The 27092-nt window shown below is 46.8% G+C and overlaps 1 protein-coding gene and 1 long non-coding RNA gene across 4 annotated transcripts; both read right to left on the bottom strand.

Moving 5' to 3' along the window:
* Positions 1 to 1215: 1215 nt before the first annotated feature.
* Positions 1216 to 8272, bottom strand: LOC136475253 (uncharacterized). 2 transcript variants are annotated; one of them, XR_010763135.1, is made up of 5 exons: positions 7493 to 8272; positions 7247 to 7316; positions 2528 to 2739; positions 2290 to 2354; positions 1216 to 2045 (listed from the first exon to the last, which is right to left on the bottom strand). It is a non-coding gene; the product is annotated as an uncharacterized lncRNA (long non-coding RNA). The 2 variants fall into 2 exon arrangements; XR_010763134.1 differs by lacking the exons at positions 7247 to 7316; positions 7493 to 8272 and adding an exon at positions 6956 to 7213.
* Positions 8273 to 15154: 6882 nt separating this feature from the next.
* Positions 15155 to 21167, bottom strand: LOC136478428 (protein HEAT INTOLERANT 4-like). Of its 2 annotated transcripts, none has more exons than XM_066476879.1 (14): positions 20976 to 21167; positions 19841 to 19879; positions 19659 to 19712; positions 19502 to 19565; positions 19052 to 19110; positions 18305 to 18429; positions 18123 to 18182; positions 17903 to 17961; positions 16883 to 16956; positions 16344 to 16382; positions 16191 to 16253; positions 16045 to 16092; positions 15835 to 15960; positions 15155 to 15746 (listed from the first exon to the last, which is right to left on the bottom strand). In XM_066476879.1, exons 1-14 carry the CDS (start codon positions 20994 to 20996, stop codon positions 15699 to 15701), a joined length of 879 nt encoding a protein of 292 aa, XP_066332976.1. In that variant the 5' UTR covers positions 20997 to 21167; the 3' UTR covers positions 15155 to 15698. The 2 variants fall into 2 exon arrangements, with proteins under 2 accessions (XP_066332976.1, XP_066332977.1); XM_066476880.1 differs by lacking the exon at positions 20976 to 21167 and adding an exon at positions 20575 to 20663.
* Positions 21168 to 27092: the final 5925 nt, after the last annotated feature.

Here is a 27092-nt window from a genome sequence, read left to right as displayed (position 1 = left end):
ATAGGTTCAAATAACTTATTATTTCATTACAATGATATTTTGTTCCGGAACCATTATGTCCAAACGTAGGCAATTTCTTCATCACCAATGCCCGTGCTAATGCTACGGCGGCGTTTGAACATCCAAAAATATGAGCCGACAAAACTTAAATTTCATCAAAGAACAAAAAAAATATGGATGTGTATGTGATGGGTTATGGATGTGTATGTGATGGAATATGGATATGTATGTGATATATCCTGTGCTGTGTGTTGATATATATGTGATTTCTTTGTTTGTGCTGATGGAAAGCAAAAAACAAAAAAAAAATCATTTTCATCCTCTTTGCCGAGTGCCACACTCAGCAAAGAGGGCTTTGCCGAGTGCCGTGACCATGGCACTCGGCAAAGCTGGGAAGCAGAGACCCAATTTTCCTAGCTTTGCCGAGTGCCTAGAGCCATGGACACTCGGCAAAGATTTTTTTTTTAAAAAAAGAAAAAATTTCTTTGCCGAGTGCAAGAGTATGGCACTTGGCAAAGAATTTTCAAAAAAAAAAAATTCTTTGCCGAGTGCCGCTAAGGTGGCACTCGGCAAAGAGGCCGTCAGAGTTGACGTCGGATTTTTTTTTTGCCGAGTGCTGACGTGACACTCGGCAAAGGCTTTACCGAGTGCCCGATATATGGCACTCGGCAAAGAAACCTTTGCCGATGGTCTTGCCTCTTTACCGAGTGCGGCACTCGGCAAAGCCTTTGCCGAGTGCAATAGGGGCTTTGCCGAGTGCCCTAAGCACTCGGCAAAGAGCCCGTTGCAGTAGTGCTTCCTCTGGGTCCATAGCTATCTCTGGAAGATCATTAACGATGAGCTGAATACCTACTGTTCCATTACCACTATAGCGCCTCCACCTCCTTCTGGTTCGACCCCTGGCTTCATGCTGGTCCTCTTTGCTCCTCCCATGATGCACACTTTTCCCACACTACCAGGCCTAACGTGTCCGTGCAAAATGTTTTCCAGAATGGGTTTGAATTGTGCTTACATCCTAGGCTCACCAATTGCTGCTAGCGCTCAGCTGGACAGCCTTGTCTCTTGTTTACAGGAACTCACTCTCAACGATGATACTGATAAGCGGGTTCTGAAGCTAACTGGAAACCCTATACAGCACGGGATGCCTACGCTTCTTTAGACAACTCTCTTGGCTCGCCTGATATACACGGAACAAACTAAGAGTCTTCACCCTGGTTGTACTAAAAAGATAGGTTGAGCACAAGAGCTAATCTTCACTCCAAGCATGTTGTGGATAACGGACAATAATGTCAGCGCTGTTCAGCTTTGCTCGAAGATCGCCATCATGTGTTCTTCACCTGCACGGCCAGTGCAGATCTCTGGGAGAGAATCGGACTGACTGCTGCTGCCTCCTATTCGGATACTGAAATCTGGAGCTATAATGTGCGTGCTGGCCTTGATGCAAACATGTTGCCCTTCGTGCTTATGACGGTACTATGGCGATTTTGGGATGCAAGGAACGGGGAGATCTTTAGGAATGAGCGGTCTAGCAGCCGCTCGGTGATCTCGAGAGTTTGTGATGATTTTGTAATATGGCGCAAGCGCCTAAAGGGCAATCTTGTAACCAGTCTCAATGGCTGGCGCAATTACCTCCTCTCTTGTAACGATACTGCCCATTCCTCTTATGTGGAATGATAGTTAATATATTGTGGTGGGGAATCTCTCCCCTCCGTTTGGTTTAAAAAAAAGCACTTCTGTTGCATCTTATTGTTCATATATTGTTGTTCCAATAAAAACATGTGGATAATATCCAGTATATCGAACGGAGGATGCAAACACAAACGATCACAAAACTCCCGTCTCACACAAGATCCAGATTTCCTTATTCCACAAAATTCAGTCCATAAAATTGAAAAGGAATAATACAAGATACAGTGGCCAAAAAAAAAAAATTAATGCATGACTCCAACAATAATTTCTTCTATAAATATTATTCAGCAGGCAATTTTTCTTTGAGGTACTTGAGAATTGCTTTCGTTCCTCGCTCCAACAGAGTTCGTCTTACGCTGCACAAGAAAGCAACAGGAGGCTAAGCATATTGTAACGTTGATCAATGTGTCTGTCAACTATATCTTTCCCTTTTATTTCGGGTTTTTTGTTTTGTTCCAAGGATTTATCCCATAGCACCAACAATCATATGATGGCTATCATGTGTGTTTCTGTAATTTTTGGTGGAACCACGCTGCTACATCCCGGGTTCCTTTATTAACACAGGTATCATCAAATCACAGCTCGAGGTTACATTCTTACCTTCTTAGTGGATTTCCATCCAGTTTCAACACTTGCAAGTTAGCTTAGTTAGCTTCAAGTAATCCCTGCAGAAACAAGCATCCATAAATACAAGATCCAGCTAGATTGAGAAACATATATACAATACAACTCATGAGCAGGAAGAGTTGTCCAGAACATCTATATTATAGAACAGCGTGCGGAAATAGATACTAGATACATGAAATAAAAGACTAAAAATGAGGAAAAAAAAACATACCAGCTCTGCTTTTTTTAGCATAACATACCAGCTCTGCTAGGAGTGCTGTTATATTGCTGTCTGACAGATCAAGCTCAATGAGAGCAGTGAAATTCTTGATGCCCTGTTTATGTGTAGTTTAGCCGCCTCTGCCGCGGCACACACCTGATCACGCGGACGCCAATGCCGCCACGCTCCATCGGGAGAGGCCCATCACGCCACCAAAAGCACGCCTGAGCAGTGGTAGGTTCTTGTTTAGTTTTGGTAATTGAGTGACAATTTAGGTGGACTAATATTGTTTATGTGAGAGTACACAGGTTATTAGTCCAAGGCACATGTGTGTGAGCAATATGAAAGGATCAAGATGCCTAAGAGAAGGGGTGAATTGGGCTTCTCTAAAATTCTTGCGGAAATTTAAACCCTACACTTAGCCCATGTTCACTCCCTTATGCCTAAAAGTGTGTCTATGATTCTACACACACAAAAGTTTTGCACCATAGGTTCCAATCCTACACTAGCATGGCAATTCTAGGAATGTAAATACAAGAATTGAAATGCTCAAAATAAATGCTTAAAGTAAAGAGTAGAAAGAGGAACGCGGCTGAAAGCATCTAAGCCCCTAGTTGGGCTTCGATGATTGACGACGACATAAATTACTATGACTAACATATGTTTTGCAGAAACAAGTTTGAGTTAGGTCATGGTAATGGTGATTGTTTGGGCACTATGGTTTTCATGCCCATATCGATGGAAATCGTTTCGGTTTTCAAAGGATTGGCGACAAGATTAAGGACGGACTAGTTCTAAGTGCGGTTTGGCGTTGGAGAGACACTTAGAGTAGTTTAAGGACTTTGTTTTTTCTTTGGCCGTACTATTAAGGGGGGCATGAATGGGTAGCTTGACCTAGGTGAGACTAATGGCTTTGGTGTGGTGCACACTTGTCAAACTTAGCACTAGGTAGCTCAGGTGAAGCCCAAAGATCATTTGGACTTCGTTCAAGAAGCGTCGCGATCCAGAATGAAATGAGGCATGTTTCATTGACTGGATGCTGTCCTGGATGATGCGGCGCATGTCGGGGAAGTGGAAATCCCGGCGAAGACGATGTAGATTGCGTTGTACGCCTTCGTGGTCGTCCTCGTGCACCGCGGCGAGGATTTCCTAGAGCAGCGGCGATGTCGGTGGGATGTAGAGGCGGCCGTCGTAGACGACCAAGCCGTCGAGGACGGTCCACGGCGCAGCGCGGGTGCCCACGGTGATCTCGTCCTTGATGGCGACGAGGGCGGGGTCGGAGGCGTGGGCCTGGCGTAGGCGGTCGATGAAGTCAAAGCGCGGGCCGGAGACGGCAAGGATGGCCCAGTCCTCGGTGTCACGGCGAGAGAGAGCGTCGGCCACGGTGTTCAGGACGCCAGGTTTGTACTCGACGACGAAGTCGAAGCCCAAAAGCTTGCCCATGCAGTGATGCTGGGGGATCGTGAGAGGCACTGGTCGAGGAGAAACTTCAAGCTGTAGTGGTCTGTTCGCATCGTGAATCGATGGCCCCACAGGTACGGGCGCCAGTGGCGGATGGCGTGGACGAGGCCGATGAGTTCCCGTTCATAGGCGGTGAGTGAGTGGTGGCGCAGCGCGACCGGGCGGTTGAAGTAGGCGATGGGGTGCTTGTCTTGGAGGAGGACCGCCCCAAAGCCATGTGTCGACGCGTCGCACTCGACGACGAATGGTCGGCCGAAGTCCGGGAGAGCCAACACCGGCGCCGAGGTGACCGCGGCTTTGAGGGCCGTGAACGCCGCGGTGGCCTCGTCGGTCCACGTGAACCCCTCCTTCTTCAGAAGCGCCGTGAGGGGAGCCGCAATGACGCCGTAGTCATGGACGAATTTGCGGTAGTACCCTGCGAGGCCCAAGAACCCCCGCACCGCGCGCGCCGAGCGGGGTTGGGGCCAGTCGAGGACCGCCTGCACCTTGGCGGGATCCATGGCGACGCCTGCCTCGGAATTGACATGGCCGAGGTAGGAGACGGAGTCGACGCCGAAAGCGCACTTCGAGCACTTGACGAAGAGGCGGTGTTGGCGCAGCATGGTGAGGACCGCGCGGAGGTGCCGGAGGTGATCCGCCCAGGAAGTGTTGTAGATGAGAATGTCATCAAAAAATACGAGCACAAACCGTCGGAGGAAGGGTCACAGAACGTCGTGCATGAGCGCCTGGAACGTGGCTAGGGCGTTGCACAGCCCGAACAGCATCACCACGAACTCGTAGAGGCCATCGTGGGTGCGGAACGCCGTCTTGGCGATGTCGTCCGGCCTCATGCGGACCTAGCCCGAATGCAGGTCGAGCTTGGTGAAGAATTTGGCGCCGTGGAGCTCATCGAGCAGCTCGTCGACGACCGGGATGGGGAAGGCGTCCTTGACGGTGATGGCGTTCAGGGCATGGTAGTCGACGCAGAAGCGCCATGACCTATCAGCCTTCATGACGAGGAGGACCGAGGAGGAGAACGTTGAAGAGCTTCGGCAAATGAGCCCTTGGTCCAGCATGGCCGCACATTGGCGCTCCAATTCATCCTTGTGCAGCGCCGGATAGCGATAGGGCCGGACGGCCACGGGTTGTGCCCCCGGCACCAGGGTGATGCTGTGGTCGCGGCCTCGAGGTGGGGGCAGTCCGTGGGGCTCGGCGACGACGTCGGTGAAAGAGCCCACTGTGGTCGCGCTGATGCCGGGGGCTAGCCGGCCTGCCAGGCCGTGCCAGCACACCTCGTGTGCGTGGCGCCTGAAGGTCAGCGTGCGCGCGCTGAAATCCCACACGATCGGGCCCAATGTGGCGAGCCACTAGGTGCCAAGGACCACGTCGTAGCCCGCGAGCGGCATGACGAAGAGGTCGGCGAAGAACATGTCGTCAGCCGATGGAGAGCGTGGCCTGGCGGATGACGCCAAGGCACGCGACTCGTTCGTCGTTGGCCACCGTAGCCGTGAGTCGGGGTCGGCGTTGGAGGGGCAGCCCGGAGCGGTGTGCGGCGGCCTCGAAGATGAAGTTGTGGTTGGATCCCGAGTCGAGGAGGGCGGTGAGGGTCGTGTTGCCCAGAGTGACCGGGACCTGCATCATGTCGCTGAACGCCACGCCGGCGATGGCATGCAGGGAGTAGTGGGGCGTCTCCTCGGTGGTGTCGTCCCCGACGGTCTCGGAGGCCTCCGCGTCGTCATCTTCCACCACTGCCATCAAGGAGGAAGAGGTGCTTGCAGACGCGGTTGTGGCCCCGGGTGAATTTCTCGTCGCAGTTGTAGCAGAGGCCGAGGCAGCGCCGCTCCTCCTGCTCCGCCTGAGTGAGACGCTTGATCGTCCGGCCCTCCACCGTGACCGTGGGCTGGGCGACCGCTTTGGGCGCTGGCGGCGCCGGCAGCGCGAGGCGAGGCGCTAGCGGAGGAAGAAGACCTCGGGGCGTCCGCTCGCGGTGGAGCCGCCGCATACTGCTCCTGGAGTTCAAGCTTGCACGCCAGGCTCATGGCCCCGGCGAGGGTTTGCGGATTGTGAACCTCGACAGTCGAGGCTGAGAGGCGGCTGAAGTCCTCCGGTGAAGAGTTGCATGCGTTGAGCTTGTTCGAGCGGTCCCGCCCGGGGGAGGAGCGCTTGAAAGCGATCCTGGTATTCCACCACGGTGCTGGTGCGCTTGCACTCGGCCAGCTCGTAGAGAGGGTTGAAGCGCAGCGGTGGCCCGTAGCGGAGGTGAAGCAGATCCTTGAAGCGGCGCCAGGATGGGATCCCCTCGTCTTGTTGAACTTGGATGTACCACATCTGTGCGCCGTCCTTGAGGTTGTAGGAGGCCATCCACACCTTCTCCTCCTCGATGATGCGCTGTTGATGGAAATATGACTCACATCTGTTAATGAAGATCAGGGGATCGGTCTTGCCAGTCATACCGCGGAAAGTCCATCTTTTGGAATCGCGGGGGCCAGTCCTGATGATGCTCGCTGGTGCCCGATCCGCTGGCGGAGGAGGACGACGGCGGTGGCTTGGGGTCGGCGGCCAAGTGCTGGATCGCCTAGGAGTTGGCCTCGACCGAGGCCTACAGCGTCTTGACGGCGGCGGCCAGGGTATCCAAGGTGGCCTTGAGGACGGCATTGTCGCCCATGGTGGCCGAGCGGGGCGTGGGGGACGACGTGGAGGCAGAGTGCGGCGGACGGCGGAGAAGTGGAACGAACAGGCAAGGAACGCCGGGATCGTGATACCAGGTTGTCAAGGGCCTCAAGCCCTAGGGTAGGAGGACCTTGACTACGTAGATCGTAGTCGCGATCCATGACTTAGGGTGAGGTTTTGCCCCTCTTCGCCTAGCTTGTTTGGAGAAGAGAGAAAGAGAGATTAGATGATAATATATTGCTTAATTCCTTCCTAGTCTGCGTACAAGAATATATAAGCCTTGAGGCTAACAAACTCAGAGCTAATTGCTCCTCAATCTAAGGAACCGACCTATTATTTCCATCTAGCCACTAGTCAGTTCCACCTGACCCGCGGGCGACGGCGCGGCTGCTGCGCGTTCTGCGGCCCGGCGTACGTCGCGGGCGCGACGTTTCCTTGTGTAGGAGCGGCCCCACATGACAACATGATACATGTGCATATATATAAATATATAAATAGATATTCCTCGGATGACAGCATCTGCTCAGACTATTTGGCAGCACACCAGCTCTTTGCACACTTGGCATCAACAGCCAGGTCGACTTTCAAAATGTTGGTTCCTGTAGAAAGGTTTGGACATACACTCCACCACTATAGCCTTGGCCACCTCAGCAGATTCTGAAGGCCCTTCCAGTATCAATTCATCATGCACCTGACATGCAAACATTGCAACCAATGTTATCCAAATGATGTTATCGAATAGTTATCTGTCAGCTTCACTTCTGTTTACATCAAAGGAAACACAAATACTGGCTTGCCCATCTTTTAAGACGTAATAAAGTTGTCAGCCAGAATGCATTGTATTATAAAAAAGAAGAGAAGACGAACCTGCAACAAGAGCCTCCAACCAAGCTCCTTAAGGCGGGCATTCCTTTCGATCTCAAGCATGGCACACATAACAAAGGAAAATTATTGTGCTGGATATTCTTCAACTTTTTGGAGATGCCTCGGGGTTGAGAACAAATGTGCAAAAAAGCAATGGCTTGCCCATCCAGTGTTCGGAGGATACAATCATCATACAGGAACATCTCCTCTGTCAACTATCAGATTTGCCTTGCAAATATCTTGGAGCTCCCGCTTTCCTTGCGGAAACTGACAAAGCAGCAAGTTCAGCCAATCATTGATTGGATCGCTTTGATCGACTTCTAGGCTGGAAAGCGGATTTGCTCACAAAGGCTGGGAGAAAGATTTTGGTTCAGTTTGTGCTCACTTCCATGTTGGTATACTTGGCTATGGCAATGGATCTTCCTCCCTGGGCTCTTAAAGCTATCAATAAAAATTAGAAGAGGTTTTCTTTGGAGAGGCAGAAGGGACGCAAAGGGGGGACACTGCCTGTTGGCCTGGCCTAAGGTTACTTGGTTACCAAAACTCGGAGACCTTGGGATTTCCCATCTGCGGGAGCTGGGATGGGCTCTCCGGATGCGTTGGTTGTGGCTGTAGAAAACTGAACCTGATAAGGCCCTGGGTGGCTTTCCAAATCCAAGTGCACCTTGCGGTCAAAGCTTTCTTTAGAGTGGCCATTGTCTCAGAGGTCGGCAATGGCAAGAACACAATTTTCTGGACCAACAGGTGGCTGCATGGCCAGAGCCTGGATCAATTAGTGCCTACTCTTTTTGGATCAGTCAATGTCACACCCCTGGCCGCGGCGGGTCACCGGCGACATGAGCGGAACAGCGGGATTTGGCGGAACCCTGGCGCCGGCGGGCAAGCCCCTGCCTTGGCGTCGTGTGTATTACTGAATGTCTGTATGAGCGTTCATACAGAGTAACGCAGGCACTTATGCTGCTTACAAATTCTGTCCAGTGGACCCAACTGGTCATACTCTACTATGAAAACGTAAAAGCAACAATGCGTAAATAGAATAGCTTGGCGCCTTCACGTGGTTGTGACACCTCCCCCGGCACGAGAATCAGCTTGTCCCCAAGCTGGAGCATCAGGAAAATGAGCTTTGACGACGTAGTAGTCTTCCCAGGTCGATGTTGATGCTAGTAGCCCTGTCCACTGAATCTTTACCTAAGGAACTACCGCATTGCCCTTCTTCACCATGCGGCGCTCCAGGACGGCCCGAGGAATCGTTTGTGCAGCGTCGAGATCTGTGAGCACCGGTGTAGTGTCATAAACAGGGGAGTGATCCGGGGTGTAGGGCTTGAGCTGGGAGATGTGAAACACTGGATGGATATGGGAGTTCTCTGGCAGTTGTAGCTTGTAGGCAACTTGACCAATACGCTGAAGAATGGTATAAGGGCCATAGTACTTGTAAGCCAATTTTGGGAAGGGCCTGTTGGCCACAGATGATTGAGTATAGGGTTGTAGTTTCAGCAGGACCTAATCCCCCACCGTGAACTGAAAATCTGTTCTTTTAGTATCTGCAGTTTGTTTCATCCTGTTTTGAGCCTTGGCTAGATGTTCTTGCAGGGACTGAAGATGGAACTTCCTGTTCTGAATGACCTCGATAACCTCAGGAGTGGTGTCTGGTGTAAGAGTTGGTATGGCACCCAGATTAGCATCATAACCATAGAGGGCTTTGAAAGGTGTACAGCCTAGTGATGAGTGCAGTGAGGTGTTGTACCATAACTCTGCCAATGACAGCCAAGATTTCCATGTTGATGGGGAGTCATGAACTGCACATCTGAGATACATCTCAAGGCATTGGTTGACCCTCTCAGACTGCCCATCTATTTGAGGGTGATAAGCTGTACTGAGGTTGAGTTGAATCTTGTATTTGGTGAATAGTTGTTTCCAAAAGTTGCTGACAAAAATTGGATCTCTGTCAGTTGTGATGGACAGTGGAAAGCCATGGAGTTTAACTATATTGTCCAAGAATGTTTGAGCTATAGTAGCTGCTGAGTATGGGTGTTTGAGGGCTAGAAAGTGGGCATACTTTGTCAATCTATCTATAATGACCAGGATGACACTGAAACCCTCTGATTTGGGGAGACCTTCTATGAAATCCATGGTGAGATCTTGCCAGACCCCTTTAGGTGTTGGTAATGGTTGGAGCAGGCCCATTGGATGCTGCAGGGAGTGTTTAGCCTGTTGGCAGATGCTACACTGCTTGACAAAGTTTTCTACATCAGTTTTCATGCCCTTCCAGGAGAAATGCTTCTTCAGTCGGTAATAAGTTTCTGCTACTCCTGAATGTCCTCCAAGTGCACTGGAATGAGAGTGTGCAATTAGCTTTGTCTGCAGAGCTGAGTTATTGCCTATCTAGACTTTGCCATTGTGCCAGATGAGACCTTTATCCAAACTATACCCTTGGTTGTCTGGACTGGTGATGGAGAGCTTCTGAATGAGAGTTTGAGCATGGCTATCTGTGGCATAGGAATTGAGAACCTCCTGTACCCATGTTGGTTGCACTGTTGAAACAGCTTGTATGGCCATGAGATGGCCAACTCTGGATAAGGCGTCTGCTGCTTGGTTGTCTTTTCCTTTTTTGTACACTATCCTAAAATTGAGGCCCATCATTCTTGTCATTGCCTTTCTCTGCATGTCAGAATGGAGGTTCTGGTCTTTGAGATAGGCTAAGGACTTGTGATCAGTTTGGATTGTGAACTCGCCTCTCTCTAGGTAGTGTCTCCATTTGTTGACAGCCATGATAAGGGCTAGGAATTCCTTTTCATATATGGAAAGGGCTTTGTGTTTTTCCCCCAGAGCTTTGCTCAGGTAGGCAACTGGTTGGCCCTTTTGCATAAGGACAGCCCCTATACTATCCATACATGCATCTGTTTCCACTGTAAAGGTTTCCTGGAAATTTGGTACTGCTAGTACCGGTGTTTCAGTCATTGCCTGTTTGAGAGCATGGAATGCTGACTGGGCTGCTGGATTCCAGGCAAATGACTTGAGTTTCAGGATTTGAGTCAATGGTTTAGCCAGTGTACCATAACCTTTGACAAATCGTCTATAGTATCCTGTCAGTCCTAGAAAGCCTCTCAATTCAGTCATTGTAGTTGGTGTTGGCCACTTGAGCATATCAGAGATTTTGCTAGGATCAGTGGACACTCCGCTAGCAGAAATGATGTGGCCTAGGTATTCCAATCTGTCCTGAGCAAAGGTACATTTGGACTGTTTGAGGTGTAGGTGATGCTTCCTTAGTGTTTGCAACACTTGCTCCAAGTGGTGAAGATGCAGGTCCATTGATGGGCTATATATCAAGATGTCATCTAGAAAGACCAATACAAATTTTCTGAGAAAAGGTTTCAATACTTCGTTCATGACACATTGGAAGGTTGCTGGAGCATTGGTTAAGCCAAAGGGCATGACCCTGAACTGGTAGTGCCCTTGATGTGTTTTGAATGCTGTCTTGTACTCATCTTCTGGGAGCATTCGAATTTGGTGATAGCCAGCCTTCATGTCTAACTTGGTGAACACTGTGGATCCTGAAAGTTCATCTAAGATCTCTTCAATCACTGGCATAGGGAATCGTGGTCCCTATGTACAATAAAAATGGAAATATGAGAGTATGCATAGACTTCAGGGACTTAACAAGGCTACCCCCATGGATGGTTATCCCATGCCAGTTGCCAATATGCTGGTCGATGCTGCAACTGGTCATAAAGTGATCAGTTTCATGGACGGCAATGCAGGGTACAATCAGATCTTTATGGCAGAGGAGGATATTCACAAAACTGCCTTTAGATGCCCTGGTTCTTTGGGATTGTATGAGTGGGTGGTAATGACATTTGGTTTGAAGAATGCCGGTCCAACTTATCAAAGAGCTATGAATTTTATATTCCATAAGTTGATCGGCAAAATAGTTGAGATCTATATTGATGATGTGGTCGTCAAGTCTAAGAGTTACCAAGAACATCTTCAAGATCTCAGAATGACTCTTGAGTGTACAAGGAAATATGGTCTAAAGATGAATCCAAACAAGTGTACATTTGGTGTTTCAGCTGGACGGTTTTTGGGTTTCATGGTCCATGAAAGAGGAATTGAAGTCGGTCAGAAGAGCATGGATGCTATTGATAAAGTCATACCACCAACTAATAAGACCGAGCTTTAATCCTTGATCGGCAAGATTAATTTCATCAGAAGATTCATATCAAATCTATCAAAGAGAATATTGCCGTTCTCGGTATTGTTGAAGTTGAAGCATGATTGTTGGCGGTCCTTAACACAAAACCAACACCGCCAACATTTGCATAAAATCCACCAAAACCAAAGTAGATAGGGTTTATTACTAACAAATTCCATAGTTTTGGTGGATACTCTTGTTTTGCAGGTATATATGGAAATACATTCAAGATGGGCCAAAAAGAGAACAAAATCCAAATGAAATGACAAGCCCATCAAGCAAAACATGCCCAAGCCCATCACCTCCAAGCAAACCAGGCCGAGCACACCACATGGGCCAACTCCAGGCCTAGCCAAGAGCCAACCACGCGAAGGCCATGCCGAGGCAGCCCAGCATAGGCGCGTGCGCGCCCCTAGCGCGGCCACGCCCTGGCTGGCGCCCCTCAGGCCCACATCACATGTGTCGGCACATTAAATGTGCAGGATGGCAGTGCGAGGGTGCACTAGCTGATTCAGAGAACCTGGACGCCTACTCAGCCCCCCAACCTGCTATAAAAGGAGGCCCTCACCCCCTCACTCTCACACACAACCTACACACTCAAGCTCACACTTGAGCAAGAAGAGGAGAAGCCTCAAGCCTAGCCTAGCTAGCACTAGAATAAAGAGTGAGTGAGGGCAAGAGGAGGAGAAGGGTGGAATTGGCCACCCCTCTTCCTAAGTGTGTGGCTCCCGAAGTCCGCCGAGTAGTCGAAGTGTCGGATCTGTCGGTACCCGCTACCCTTGTACCTCTACGGCTGGATTACCACTTTGGGTAAGAAAGTCGTGATACTCTTCTGGTAATACTTTTCTAAGTGATTTATCATTATCATTATACTTTGTGGGTTCATTGTCCGTCCTCGTGGTGGAGGTTCTAGTAGAGGACTCCTGATAAAGACGGAAGTTCCTGGCCGACACTAGAACTGTGACCGATAGTGTAGACGTGGTGTCTAGACTAGAAGTTGCCCTCATTTGCCTCGTGCTCCATGGTCGAGGGGTAGGCGAGCAGGTGGTGATAGCCCTGTTCGTCCCTTGTATTCCCCCACATTCGGGTACGGCGTAGAGCTAGAAGCCGGCATAGCCCTGGCAGACCAGGTTATATCCGGTGCCCAAAGTGAAGCATAACGATAGCGGTATCTAACCTTAGTAAAGCTACCCTAAGATATCCTCGCTACCCCTAGCTATCCTTCTCTTGTTCATAGGGTTAACTAGAATTAGAGACTACCTATTCAAACCGTCCTTGTGAAATATACGATACCCTGAATACTTCCGGGTGAAGTGCTACAACGGTATTTCCGTGCCCTTGCGGATAACACTGCTTTCGCTAAGAAACACCAACAAGCATTTCTGGCGCCAGTTGCTAAGGGACGGTTGTTATAGTTATTCTCTGAGCCTAGTCGACCCGTGAAACTTGAGTTAACCAAAAATACCAAAAACAAGTCTTCTTTTATTTTCTTATGGAGCACACAACCATTGCCAATCTGTCCACTCCAAAGGGCGAGCTCATAGAACCCACACAATCCTCGAAACCAATCATAGCTTCTAGTTTTGAGCTCTGCCCTGGTTTTATAGCCATGGTTCGGGACCAAGCCTTTTCAGGTTTGGATTATGAAAACCCATATCAACACCTACGGGAGTTTGAGCAACTCTGTGCGTGCTTGACCATTGCGGGCATGTCACAAGAAATGTTGCGTTGGAAATTGTTTCCCTTTTCTCTTCATGAGAGAGCGAGACAATGGTACGACCACAACGTAGGAAAGGTAAACGGAGAGTGGAAAGAATTGCGAAGCAAATTCTACCTAGCATTCTTCCCGTTATCTCGAATCATGCGTGAGTGAGATCTGCGCGTCTAAGGGCTCGATGGTGTGCAGAGCGGACACGGGGTTTATACTGGTTCGGACAGAGCGACGAGTGAGTGAGATCTGCATGTCTAAGGGCTCGATGGTGTGCAGAGCGGACACGGGGTTTATACTGGTTCGGACAGAACGTCCCTACGTCCAGTTCGTGGCGATCGTGTTGCCCTGCACCGGAGTGCTTGTAGTAGGGGATACAAGAGTTGAGAGAGGGAGCGTTCCCAAGTCTCGTGCGTGGTGTTTTGTGTATGTGTGTTCGATTTGGGCGTGAGTGTTAGCCTTGTTGTGCGATGGAGTGAGTGTTAGGCATAAGGGGAGGGGTCGGGTTACATAAGACGTGATGTGGAAAGAAGAAAGAAGAAAACGAAAAATAAGGCTCGGGCCTTGTCTTCCTTGCTTCTCGGAGTGAAAAGTGTCCTTCTCGCTATAGCGGCGTGGAGCGGATGTCGTGTCGGCGCCTCTCCGTCTACTGTTGAGGCATGCCGAGCCATGCTTTGACCCGGTGTCTCGATGACGTTCGTACCAGCGGAGTGGTGCACCGTGATTTGTGTCGATGGAGGGGGTGGTTCGCACAGTGGACAGGTTAGGCAACATAGTGCCGGTTAACCCCATTACTGTGGGACGTGGAGGCGTCGTGGTGAAAAAGTGGCGTCGTGGGCGACGTGATCGTGGTCTTATCGAGGGCGTGGCCACGTCTCCCATCACTGTTTCCGCCTTACCGTGATAGGATCGGTCACTGTTAGCGGGACCCGTTGGACGGCTTGGATGAGAAGAATCCTCCCATCTGCGCCCGAGGCCTTGGGGTCTCGGTAGTGGTGACGTGTGATGATGTCACGGGGGTCGGGCGAGACGGAAACTATCGCCCGAGGGTTCAGTTGTGCCCGAGGGGTTCTGGGCTGGCATAAGCTCGTTCCCCCCCCTTTCGTGGGCCTTAGTGGGCCTTTTCCATCAGATCCCTTTCGTTGGGCCGTATGGACAGTGGCTGGATATAGTCTTAGCATTCCTCTTAGGGTACCTGGTATATTTGTACCCGACACCATCTACATGCTTAATTTGTCTTTGCCCCTCTAAGTATATTTTATGCTTATAATGTTTATCCATTTGTCTTTTGAAGTAAATACAATTCTAAACCTGCAACATAAGCAGCAACGTAACAAGGTAACATAATGTTTATCCTCTCACAACAAATTAACATAAGCAGCAACATAAGTTAAATTTCAGTGGAAGCAAACAAGGTGTATATGTTATCTCAGCTGAGAAAATTGTTGGGGAGAGAACTACTTGTAGTGATATTTTTTTGTTAGGATGCACCCTATAATTTATGAGGATATATGTGAATTAAGTTTACGAAGACTCTTGAAAACGCTCAACAGGGATAGTTATTTATTGTTGGGAGAGAATTATGTGCCCTTGTTGACATCCTGCACGAGGAGGCTTATGGATGGTCTTTGTGCTGGCTCATCTTTATGAATCGGCACGGATAGTGATTATTGTGTCAACTTTAGGCCCGGCCCACTGATGGCCCATCGTCAACTACTAGAGCGATATGAATTGGTCAACGCAGAATGAGGAGTTGGTAGCATCAGAGTAAAACTAATAATTAACTGCATGGTTATTTACATCTCAATTATCAGCGTATTCATACATATATACACAGTAAGGTACATGCAAGGCCATATACAAGGAATGTTACTTTAGTTTTGTTTTTATACAAGGAAGGTGAAGGTTAAGATGCAAAAACAGGGACCCTCTCCGTGCTGATGCGACTGTTAAAGCAACTTCACCAACGACACCGAACAGTACTGGCCAACGACTAGTTATACCGGACGTGGATCCATTGTTTTCCCCTTCAATCCAATACCGGACGTACTACACAACAATCCATGCTCCGGATGTCAGCAAAGAGAGTTCAGATGCCTAAGGGATGCTCAGGGTTGTCCAGACAAGTGACAGTAGCTCTATTACAACTGAGTTCAGATGCAACATTGTATATAATGGACCAACACGAGACTACACTCTTATGTCACCGAGCTGATCTACCCAGCTTCCAGAAACCTTCTATAACAAGAACTCTTCAAGTTGGATAGATTAATTAATCACAGTTTAGCAAACATGTGACATCAGGAACACCATTACATCAGATAATGTGCCTTGAGATAATATTTGTTGATGTACCTCGACTGCAGACAATAGTAAATACCAAGTTAAATCTAGTGTTGCAGGTTCAGATACATTTAAAGTAATGAGCACTGAAGAACAACTTCATACCTTCACATTAACATCAGGTGTATCCGGGGTTTTCACAGGATAGAATTTGTAAAATTTGATGTTTTCAAATGCCTCTCTTTGCTTAGGGTCCATATCTTCAAGAGCTTTCTTCCTGGCTTCTTCAGCCTGCAGAAAAAGTTTTGGGGAATATTGAATATTGTAAAGCATCAAATCTCTTGGAAACTGATTAAATATTTCAGTTAAATGGACCTGTTTCAGTTTTATTTTCCCTTGTTTAACCTTCTCCTTTAGAAATTTCTGTCAAAGAAACGTGGCAGCAAAATTAGGAAGGGAGTTACTGCTGTAAAACAATGCTCACTTTAGAGTGTATAATTGATCAAGAAGAGATTAGTGACCTCAATTTTTTCCCTCTCATCCTCTGGCAACCCCTCAGCTTTGACTATCTTATCAGCTAAATCCTGCATTGCAACATGATATGATTCAACATGGATGTCCTTTCATAGGTAGCATTGTACATCAGAGTAGAACAACTGAAATTCCTTACAAACCTCGTAAGAATCACATTCCAAGTCAAAATCACAAATTATCTGCAACAAGCAGCACAAGGTAAACATTAATGTATGAACAATTTACAGCTACTTGAAACCAGACCTGGAGAATTAATTAGGATGCACGAGTGCACTTCTGCCAATAGTGTTTGAAATAGAAATACAATAACTACAAAGTGGAAAGCAGGCTAAGCAGATTTTATTGTTGCTTTATTATCAACAGAAGGAAACCTCAAACAACCCACCCATCCACTTGGGTTTTGCACCATCAAATTGTGACAGGAACAACTTAGGTCAAGCATCCAACATACTACAAAACAGGTGACAACATTTAAGACAAAACGGAAGCAATGCGCATGATCAGATACTAGCAATGGAAGATGAGGGGGTCCCCCACAGCACGAGATCGCCTTATGTAGCAACAGCAATGGCAGCATGTCACCAGTACCGGACAAAAACCATGACCTCATCGACTGATGATCACGTCACAGACTAAAGCAGACTAGATCACAGCAATAATACACTTAAAGGAAGCTTACCGGGGGTTCTAGAGGATATATGACGCTGACAACTGTGCCATCTTCATCTTCAGGAGGATTTAGTGGCATGTAATCTGCAAGATATTAAACAAGGTTCATATGCCGATGAGATTACCCTACAGAGAATGATATCATTAAACAACTAATGCCATATAAATTTAAATCGAGTGATCAACTAGTAGAACAGCTCTAGGATATGGGCACATATCTGAGAGTGGATTGTGCCAAACAGGATTCAGTGAGTGTTGGGTCATTTTGAGTTCTTAGCAATCTTTTCGTGCTTATAATGTCTTAGAATGTGATTGACAATTCCATCCTGGCAGTTCTTAGGCACTAGGCGCAACCCTGCTACATAGCATTACATGCTGCTACATAGGCACCACTGAGTACTTTCTGAAAATAGCATGACCTGAAAATCTGCACGCTCTAGAGATGCTAACCGTCAAGGTGCGAACAGCACTAAAGGCCAAGCAAATATGCACCAAAGTGCAAAAAATGAAAAGAAGAAATTTATCCCTCAGAAGAAAAAGGAGAATAAAAGAGAGATTCGCTTAGGACAGGATATTATGTGCCATCAAATTACTAGAAAGCAACCAGGATATAATTCAAACTGGTGTTACTAAATATGATGCCATTATGATTTGTAAAACGGAATACCAGTCAACCAAAAAAACAAGTTTAAAAGCCATTGCATGTGTTTGCAGGCATGTTTCTTCAACTGCCACTTCAATGAATTAACAATTTGATTAGGGAAAAGGGCATCATTCCAAGACGAAGAATTGCATTGCAACCATTCAACTAATAGTGGCTGCAGTTCTGCAGAATTATGCACACTTTTGGATGGTTTGGTTTTCATGATCTTGGCATGACACGTGCCAAAGATAGGTACAACATAACAACAGTGGAACCTCTCTAATGGTAAGGGGTATTCAAAGGATCATAAAGCAAAAAGGGTAAAAAAATAGATATTACTAGAGAAGCATAATACAGGCCTAAAAAAATAAACCCAATTCAGCTTACAGGGCGTGCAGTAGTTGAACTTGTTGGCTCTCTCAGTTCTCATATGCTTCAGCGCAGACCTGTAAATGTATAAACCTGAGATTTAGTAATCGTAACTAGTGGTAATGGAAATATAGCACATCATTGAATGAGAATGAAAATGCCTGGAAACATATAAGCAACAGAAATAAATATGTACCTAAAGCATGAAATTCTGAAAGCATAAATTCATAAAACTCACCTCCGCTGGGTGCAACAGAGAGTGAAGATTTTTGTTTTCAAACGTTCAATCCTGCCAAACCTGTAGGCAAAGCAATAGCAAGGTGAGCAAAATAAGTTACAAAGTAGAGGGAAAAAGCAGGGATATAAAGAATGAAAACAAAAGGCAACAAATATTGCTCGATATAAGTAACGCAACAGTACCAGTCCTCAAGAGGAACATAAGGCACCCATGCCATCTTCATCTTTTTCATTGGTACTATTTCTTCTTCTCCCGTTTGAACCAAATTTATGCCAATCTTATCTGATGGAGGAAAAGGACAGTCAACCTGCAAAATTGAACATGTCAACTGCTAAACAAGACAGACCATCCAGATCATAGGCCTTAAACAAGCATTTGATCAAATTAACAAATATGACAAATATTTGATACTGCATGTTAGGGTAAAAAACATCAGTGAAGAGCAAGACAAGGTCACCAGCCAAATAATTTTTGACAAGTTAACAGGAAATCTTAGAGAGAGAAAACAGAATCATAACTGAACAACAGCAATAGAAGGAAATAAATGCTCCTACTAAGATAATTCTCTTGGTAACATCAACTGACAAAATAAATAGAGTTTCTTACTCCTTTTATTTTCAAAAGCTTGTAGCAACTTTCTAAACTTAAAAGCTGATACATAAATTTTCATCCTGTGCAATTAATAATTCTACATAAAAATCGTAAACAATAATATACTAAAGATGGTATGTTTTTAAGTAATGCAAAAGGTATAAACAGAACTGCTGATTTGTTTATCTGATGTAGACATGAGCTAAAGGTTCAGCTGTACAACTGCAAGACCATTCTCCGCTGTACATTTTTTTCCTACTAACATGTTTCGCTTTGAAACACAAAATGTAAATATAATGGTGTTAGATGCTGGGCCAAGAGAGTGGATGAGAACTTACAGCAACTACAACAGGAACAAGTATGATCTTCAATTCACCATTAACATCCGATAGTTGTGCTGCACACCAAGAGGAGCCAATTTGACTTGTATGGAATAATATTCAATAGGTGTAAAACTAGTATGGAAATAAGAAGATGGCAGACACTAAAGCCACTTTACATACAATATATAAAGTGATACACAAATACAATTGTTGAATCTCACTAAACCAGACTAATAGCACTTAAAACAAACATCAGTAAATTTATGGCCAGATAACCCTACTTTGCTACAGATTACGAAATATTACCAACATTATAAAACATGTATCAAGAATCAACGGTAGCAAAACTAACTTTAGAAACAGATTACTGAAATATTATCAACATTACAAAACATGTATCAAGGATCAACTGTAGCAAAATCAACTTTAGAAACAGCTGAGTGCCAAGTATACTTAGTTACTGACGCTCGGTGCTTCCAAACAAGTAAACCGTCTTCCCATATAGTTCACCCCCTTCCTCTAGTGTTTTCTGCTCATCAACAACAACCACATATCACTGTATGCTGAAGTTAAACATTCAAAAAGGGGGTAAATCTTACAAGATTAAGTTTGACTATCATACCTCTAAATTTTCGAAGTTCCAGTTGAATTCCTTTATCATATCAATGCTTTCCCACTGCAGATGACAAGCCAAGTTCTATAAGTTGTTCAAGGCAAGGAAATGTGTACAGCTTAAGCTATATAATATGTCCAAGTGCGCACGACTAACATACACATTGCGAAAAAAAAGGGATGGGAACAAACCTCAGTCCCAATAGGAAAAACAGACCACCACAGATCCTCCTGAACAGAATACAAACCATTAGTCAAAACACACACTAATCAAAATAGCAAGGCCATCATACAAGATCACAATTCTAATCATAATGACAACTTCTGAAAACAGTCATAGCGGTTGCTTCCAATAGGAAGAAACTGCTGTCATAAAAAGAAGGAAAAAAAAAAGGCTGCAAATAGAACATGGCACCTGTTGTGCAACAATGAATATGTTCTGAGTCAGCATGCCAGAAACATGTTGCTGACTCATCATCTTCCAACACTACCATAAACCTAGTGCTAATCTGGCATGCTCCTCGACTGACATAGCAATTGCTAGCACCAGACTTGGAAAAAGGTTGACCAGAAGAATGCACACGGGCTTAAAAAAATTTTCATCAGTCACGAATTCTCTAATACCACAAGGTAAAGCATTCCAGTTTCCTATTTACATGAGAACAAACTAATAGTCAAACCAAGTGTTAATAACATACTCATATAAACAGTGAGATGCGCATTTGAGCATCACTAGCAGAAGAACGGAACCAACATCCCCCATTTTCTACCAAAAAAAAAAAAACCCAGCAATGCAAGCACCAATCAAAAGTGAAGCTGCCCGCGAGCTAATCAGTTAAGGACCAACGCTCCCTACTTGGGGATACCAATTATCAAAACGCAAAGGAAGTGTCTCGGTGGCAATCGATTGAAAAGTCCATCCAGACCTGGATCTCCTTTCTCTCTTTCTTCTTCCTGCTTTCATCTTCATGTGCGATACACCAACCACCGACGCCCAACGCGGAGCCCCCCGCCACCACCACCTCCCCTCGGCTTCCGTCAGGGCCAAACACCCCTGCCGCCTCCGCCGCCCACTGGGGTTCCTCCACTGCCCGGCTCCGGCGGCGCCTCCACCGCCGGCCGGCGAGCCTCCCTGAGCTCCTTCTAGGCCTGCAAGTCACAGGTAACTTCCGACCCCAGATCCCCTAATTCCTAACCCCAAATCCCATTCATTCATTTTTGTAATAGAGATTTTGGCGATTGATGGATAAACGAGATTTCAATCGATTGATGGGTAACGGAAAACCTAACAACCCCAAGCACGCAACCGAAACAGCAGCCTACTCACCAGATTCCTCTTCCGGGGCATGTCGACCTTGGGCTTGGGCAGCACCTTGACGCGCTACTCCGCCCCAGAGGAGCTGCCTCCTTCGCCGCCGCCTCCGGCTTGCTCGAATCAGTGGCCGCCGTGCGCTACCTACCCCGCGCCCCCCCGCTCTCGGTTGCTAGGGTTGGCGTCTGGATGAGGCGAGGGTATAATCGAGACCTCTCTTATTCGGGCCTTTCGGCGCCGGGGGAACGGGCCACGTCGCCCGAATTGGCCGTCCGTCCGTGCCACAGGCGCGTGCAGCTTTACAGAAAGACCCTCCCTTACAGTAAACGAGGCCGTTTTTTTTTTTTTTTTTTTTTTTGCTAAACCCTCTGTTGTCCAAAATATTTCAACACCAAGAAGAAAAAATTCGGAAATCGTGGTAAATTTAAGGAAAAAAAATACCCACGATGTTATCAATCTGTTCGCTTCAGCTTATCAGCCGTACAAATCAGCTGTTGCACGGTATTTTCCTCTCACAATAAATCAGCGCATAATTCTTTGTGTGCACAATTGTTTTTAGTTTGGAGCTACAAAATATTCGTTGGCGCTGCACCACTTGTGTTATGTCCCTGATGAAGCACGTGTCACAGCGTGCGTGTGAGCATGTGACTCACTTTTCACCTTTTTATTTAGAACTCCCAACATGTTATACAATAGCACCCATTTAGGTCATGTTTTGATCCATTAACACTAAAATTAATAGCTAAACCACTTAGGCCTAGTCGAGCCCCCAAGTGTGAGTGACTTGGGTGAGAACATATCCTCTCGGCTCGATTTCTAGGCGCTAAGGCCTTCTTCCAAAGTGGGCCTTCTAAGTCCCATCAAAACATTCGTTGATGGGCGAAGGGTGCGTAAGAGTGCACCCGGTCGATGTAGGCCAGAGCCAGAAGATTGATTAGACTGTTATGGCTCTAATTTGGATGGACTAGCGACTAGGACATAGGCCCAAAGCAACTTTTATATATATATATATATATATATATATATATATATATATATATATATATATATATATTAGCAGCAAGAACCTACAAGCAGTCGAACCGACTGCAAATGTACATTGGAGAGTGCATGTAAGACAGGACACTGGTTTACATGTAGAGCGTAGGAGCATACATGTTGTACTATAGAGGCAGGGTTGGATCATCTGCCAAAGCATGCCTAGCTAGTCCAAGTGTCATCCGGAGAAGCCGCGCAACTCTACCTCGGCAACCATTTGGCGCGGTTTGGATTTATCTCTCCTACCCATAGAAGGCCCACCATGTAGTGGGCCCTTGCAAAAGCTTATGTAAACATTTTCAGTTTTTCTAAATAAAAGTGTGCCAGTTCTACGAGTAGGCAAGAATTGTTCAACGGGATTTCTAAATATCTTCTACGAGATTCTTGTTTATGTTTTGTTCCACTATTTTATGGTCCAGATGTTGTTAAGATTTGTGGTCACCTAAATAACAAGTTCGTGCTTTCTGGATTTGTTTTCTAGAAGTGGAAGATAACTCCCATAAAAATCTTTCAATACCTGTGTCATGTGATTTACATGTACTATTTTTTTATTTGTGCTTTGTTGTACCATGTGACGTGGCAACTTCTCATTTGTTGAAAAGTGGAAGATAACATGAAAGAAAAATCTTTCACAAGATGTGTATGTGCAAACATAATAATAATAGCTTGTTTTGAAAGTTTTCTAGCTTCATGGAAATGTTAATGGGTCTATATGAAAAAGAAATCGTGTTATGAACAAATAGAAATGGTTATGATTACCAAGCAAAAAACGTTTCAATCAAACAAGGAAAAGTTCTAAGCAAAGAAAAACATTCCTGGTATGGGAAATAATAATGTTTAGAAATGGGTGAAATGGTGTTTTTAATTTTTTTTCTACGTTCTCACCTAGGTTCAAGAACTCTTAAAGTAATATAATACCGGGATCATTCAACTTTCAAAAACTGTTCATTCCAAATTCACTCTAGTTCCGGTCATGACCTGGCCCGTCGTAGATGTAAGCTCTCAAAAAACAGAAAGCAAGCCGTCAGGATCTACTACAACAAACATCCTCCCCTCACGGTTAATTAATTTTGATGTTTTCTTTAAGAAAACTGAGAAACACACGATAATATAAAGCCAAATTGCACTCGTAAACACAAAGCATGCAACACGGTCCAGATGCAGCTCGCTCCGGCTCCGGTATCCAATTATCGTAGCACATGCACACATGCACACAGCCTTTTTTTTTTGAGGGAAATGCACACAGCCAATTAATCAACGGAATTTCTATTTATCTTCTAGCAGATTATGTTGTGCGTTTTCATCCACTTTCTGTACGGTGCTGATTGTTTCAAGATTCGTGCTGCCAATTTCTCTTCTGTGTGTGTGTTGTCTCCGTGTCGCTGTTGGTTCGAATTAATTATCCCGCTGCTTTTGTTCTTTCTGGAAATTATTCCCCGGCGTCACTTTCCTTTGTCTCATGTTGGAGTCTTCGCTGGGGTAGTCGCCCGTTGCTGGCGCCGGTGCCGGAGGCGTTGGCGGCGGCCGTGCCGGTCTCCCTGTATCCGGCTGCCCTCTCCGATCCGCTCTTGGGAAACTTTGCTCTCGACCTCTTCTTCGCTCGTAGTTGTCCTGCTCGTCGTGCGTGCTCTGTCCTTGTCTCGCTGTTTGTCCTCTCGTGCTGCGGCCGTCGCCCGCGCTTCTTCACTTTGTGTCGACACGAAAAGCTCGCGCCGTACGTCTTCAGAGGCCTCGCTGGGATCCGCGGGGAGCACCGGGGCTGGTAGATCCCTAGACCTCGGGTCGCCTTGGGCGGATCGGGTTGCCGGTGTGCCAGTCAATTTGACCTTGCAATTGACAAGGAGACGAACGAGTCAGTAACATAAGGCGGAACGTGTCGGTCTTGTTACCAGACAGTTCCAGTGTACGGCTCCAGGAGCCAGTGATGGAGGCAATCGACTAGAGAGTCGACGCCTTAGCATGAGAGCACAGATAGAATGTAAAGAGTAAACTGAAACAGCTATTCAGATAGGCATGTAAAGCGATAGTTCATTAGTCGATTGAGTTTAGTCGATACGAGTAAATGGTAGAATATGTGCATGTTCTAGATTAACCACCGAGAGAGCTCGCATTTCTACTGAAGCTGGTCTAAAAGGCCGGCGGCTTCAGCAAGCCTACACAAACCTACCCAAATCTGAGGGCACCTGGTCTCAAAGGCCGGCGGGCGCCAACGAACCTGAATAAATCTGTTAGCTCTACCAACAATTAAACAGATTAGCTGTTCCTAAATCTAAGATCGAGGCGAAGCTGGTCCAACGGCCAAGCGGCTTCACACCAACCCTAAACCCATTCGCAACTAAATAGACGCATGTACACACGCTACGAGTGAAAGCACGACCGTATCGGCTAATTAGCCGATAAGGGGTTCATAGGACACGTTCGGGGCTACCTGTCATAACCGTAGTTAGATCTAGGCGTCAAAGCGAGTCTGGTCTTCGAGGCCGGCGGACTCACAGTGATCCTAGAACAACCACAGGTAAGTCCAGATCTAACGCAAAGCTGGTCTAGAACGGCCCGCGGCTTTACGTCACCCTGGAGCATACCCTTGCTATGTGAGCGTCTCCAAGCACGTGCATGCCTCGGCATCGAGACAGAGCTGTTCCAACGGCCAAGCGGCTCTGAAACGATCCCTCGACGCACCAGTGGGTGGATAAGCCTCTCTCTCGCGCGCTATGGCGCTCATTACCAAGGGATTTTTAGCCGATTTTAGCAGGAAGACGACCATCTTGATTGATTTTAGCGGTTTAGGCATGCAAGACAATCGAATTCGTAAAGATCTAAGGCCAAAAGCTAACGGTAGTGACCGGGCGACGTGATGATGCTATAACAGATTGATCATGATAAGCAAGCAACATCGGTAACTTAATGAATCTACTAGGACGCCACGCCTAATAGAGCCGATAACTAGCTCACACCTAGATGCAAGCCATTGATGGTACTTACGTGCAAGCCGGAGGTCGGTCGACGCCGATGCAGCCCTACTTGACCGGAGGTGACGCTAGGGTATCTACTTCTACTCCTACTCCTAAAGGGGGTTTTTTGGCTGGAGCCGGAAGGGTTTGTTGTTGTATTGATCGTGGGATTCTTTTTACAATGGCCGGGGGTTTATATTTATACCCGAGGCTTGACACGACTCCAAGTCGAATACGACTTGCTCTAGATTGCCATATTGGCGCACGACAATTGCCTAATTTATTAGATAACTTGGGCCCTAATCATTCCCTTTCTATCAGGGTCCCGCATCATTCGCGCGTTCTGGTCGCCATCATAGATCTTCTGCTGATGTCATCAATCCGTGGCTTCCATTCTTCAATTAGCCGATGGGGGTGAAATTAGCTGTTTCCGTGTCTTCTGCCTTAGCGGATCCTGAGTCCGGGCCCGTTACCAAATTCTGGTGTCAACACATGCCCCCTGTTGGCGGTCCTTATTGCATAACTTATACCACCAACTATTACACAAAACACACATCAAACTTAGTAGATAGGGCTTTGTGCTAACGATTTCCACAAGTTTTGCTGTTTCACTTGTTTTGCAGGGACAAACATGAAAACATACCTAATTGGGCCCAAAGAGAAGTAAAATATAAAGAACTTATCATTCTTCATTTTGGTCCAAGCAAAGCAAGGAGAGAAAAAGGCCAAACCTGAACCCAATCAGCCCAACTGCAACTGCAGGAGTGCACGTCACTAGGCCCACTCTACAAGATGGAAACAAAGTACACAACTGAGATGGACTCAAGTGGGCCCAGGGGGGCGGGCGCGCCCATGGCGCGGACGCTCCAGTGGTGCCTCGCCTCGGTCCCAACCTTGTCCAGGTGCTCTGTACCAGCGTCCTCAAGTCGGTCACTGGCTGTGTCAGTGCAATAAATGCACTAGGAGGTGGTTTGCTGGCATAAAGAGGGAATATTCCATGGAATACACCTCCCCTCTTCACCTATATAAGGAGGCCCCCTCCTCCTCATTTCCACACACCTCAAGGAAGAGAGCACCAGCAAGGGAGAGAGCTAGAGCTCCACTCCAAAGGGCCTAGGCCATAGTGGCCTAGCCCTAGTAGCTAGTAGAGTTAGTAGGAGAGATGTGAGGGAAGAGTTCGGGGAAGAGCCTGGCTTGTCGGTGTCTCCCTGCTTAGCCCGAGAGAGGAGCCGGCTTGTTGGTGACCTTTCCCCTCCTTGTACCTCGATGGATATTTACCTCAATGGGTTTTCTCGCTAAGTGAGTATTCAGTGATTCATATGGTTCTAAGTCTTTTGATTAGTTAATCTTACTTGTATTTGTTTGCGGGTTCGTCGTCCGTCCTCGTGACGGGTGCTCTGGTAGAAGGGCCTCGCTTGACTGGGTAACCCTTGTTAACACACTAAGAGCAGTAGTCGCTAGCGTAGACGTGGTGTCTAGGTTAGAGGCCTGCCTTCGTTTGCCTCGAGCCATACGGACGAGGGGTAGGCGGCAGGTGGTGACAGCCCTAGTCCGTCCCTTTGTAATCCCCCACGTGGTGGTTCGGCGTAGAGCCGTATACCGGAGGTACCTGGCAGACCAGGTATAAAGCTGGTGCCCGAAGTAAGCAAGTGGAAGTAGGGTTTATCTATCCTTAGACCCAAGCCATAGGAATGCATCTCTACCCTTTCCAACTCTACCCTTGTGTTGTCCTTGGACTGAATTAGCTAGAAGAAGTACTACCGTTCCCTGTAGAAATACGATACCCTGAATACTTCCGGGTGAAAGCTACAACTGTAATTTCGTACGCTTGCGGATTAATATCTGTAGACATTAAGAAATACCAACGCCCCCAATTTTAGAATAATACTGGCTTTTGTTCCAAAATTACAACATCTTTCAGAATTCTGACGCAGCGGTCCTTAGATGCCCCCAAGGAAACTGATGTGAGATCTCAGTGTCCCCTTGGCTTGGTATGTCACGGGACTCATACTTTGTCCTGATCATCTTCACGTGCATACCGGGTAGTACTCTCAACTTACCGATGGCTTTCACGAGTTCTTGACTCCTTCTGCATGAACTTCCATATAAATAGCCCCCTTCTCTTGATCTTCCGCAACTTACC

Source organism: Miscanthus floridulus, chromosome 8 (assembly GCF_019320115.1).
Source record: "Miscanthus floridulus cultivar M001 chromosome 8, ASM1932011v1, whole genome shotgun sequence".
Taxonomy (NCBI): domain Eukaryota; kingdom Viridiplantae; phylum Streptophyta; class Magnoliopsida; order Poales; family Poaceae; genus Miscanthus; species Miscanthus floridulus.
Note: the sequence above shows the minus strand (reverse complement) of the source record. Positions and strands in the feature narration are given on the sequence as shown.

Excerpts from the sequence above, each read along its gene's own strand:
- LOC136478428 (XM_066476879.1), bottom strand. The coding sequence starts at position 20,996 with ATGCCCCGGAAGAGGAATCTG. Across the intron at positions 19,880-20,975 it reads TGCCCCGGAAGAGGAATCTG|GAGGATCTGTGGTGGTCTGT; the intron begins GTGAGTAGGCTG and ends TATTCTGTTCAG. Across the intron at positions 17,962-18,122 it reads CTCTGTTGCACCCAGCGGAG|GTCTGCGCTGAAGCATATGA; the intron begins GTGAGTTTTATG and ends ATACATTTACAG.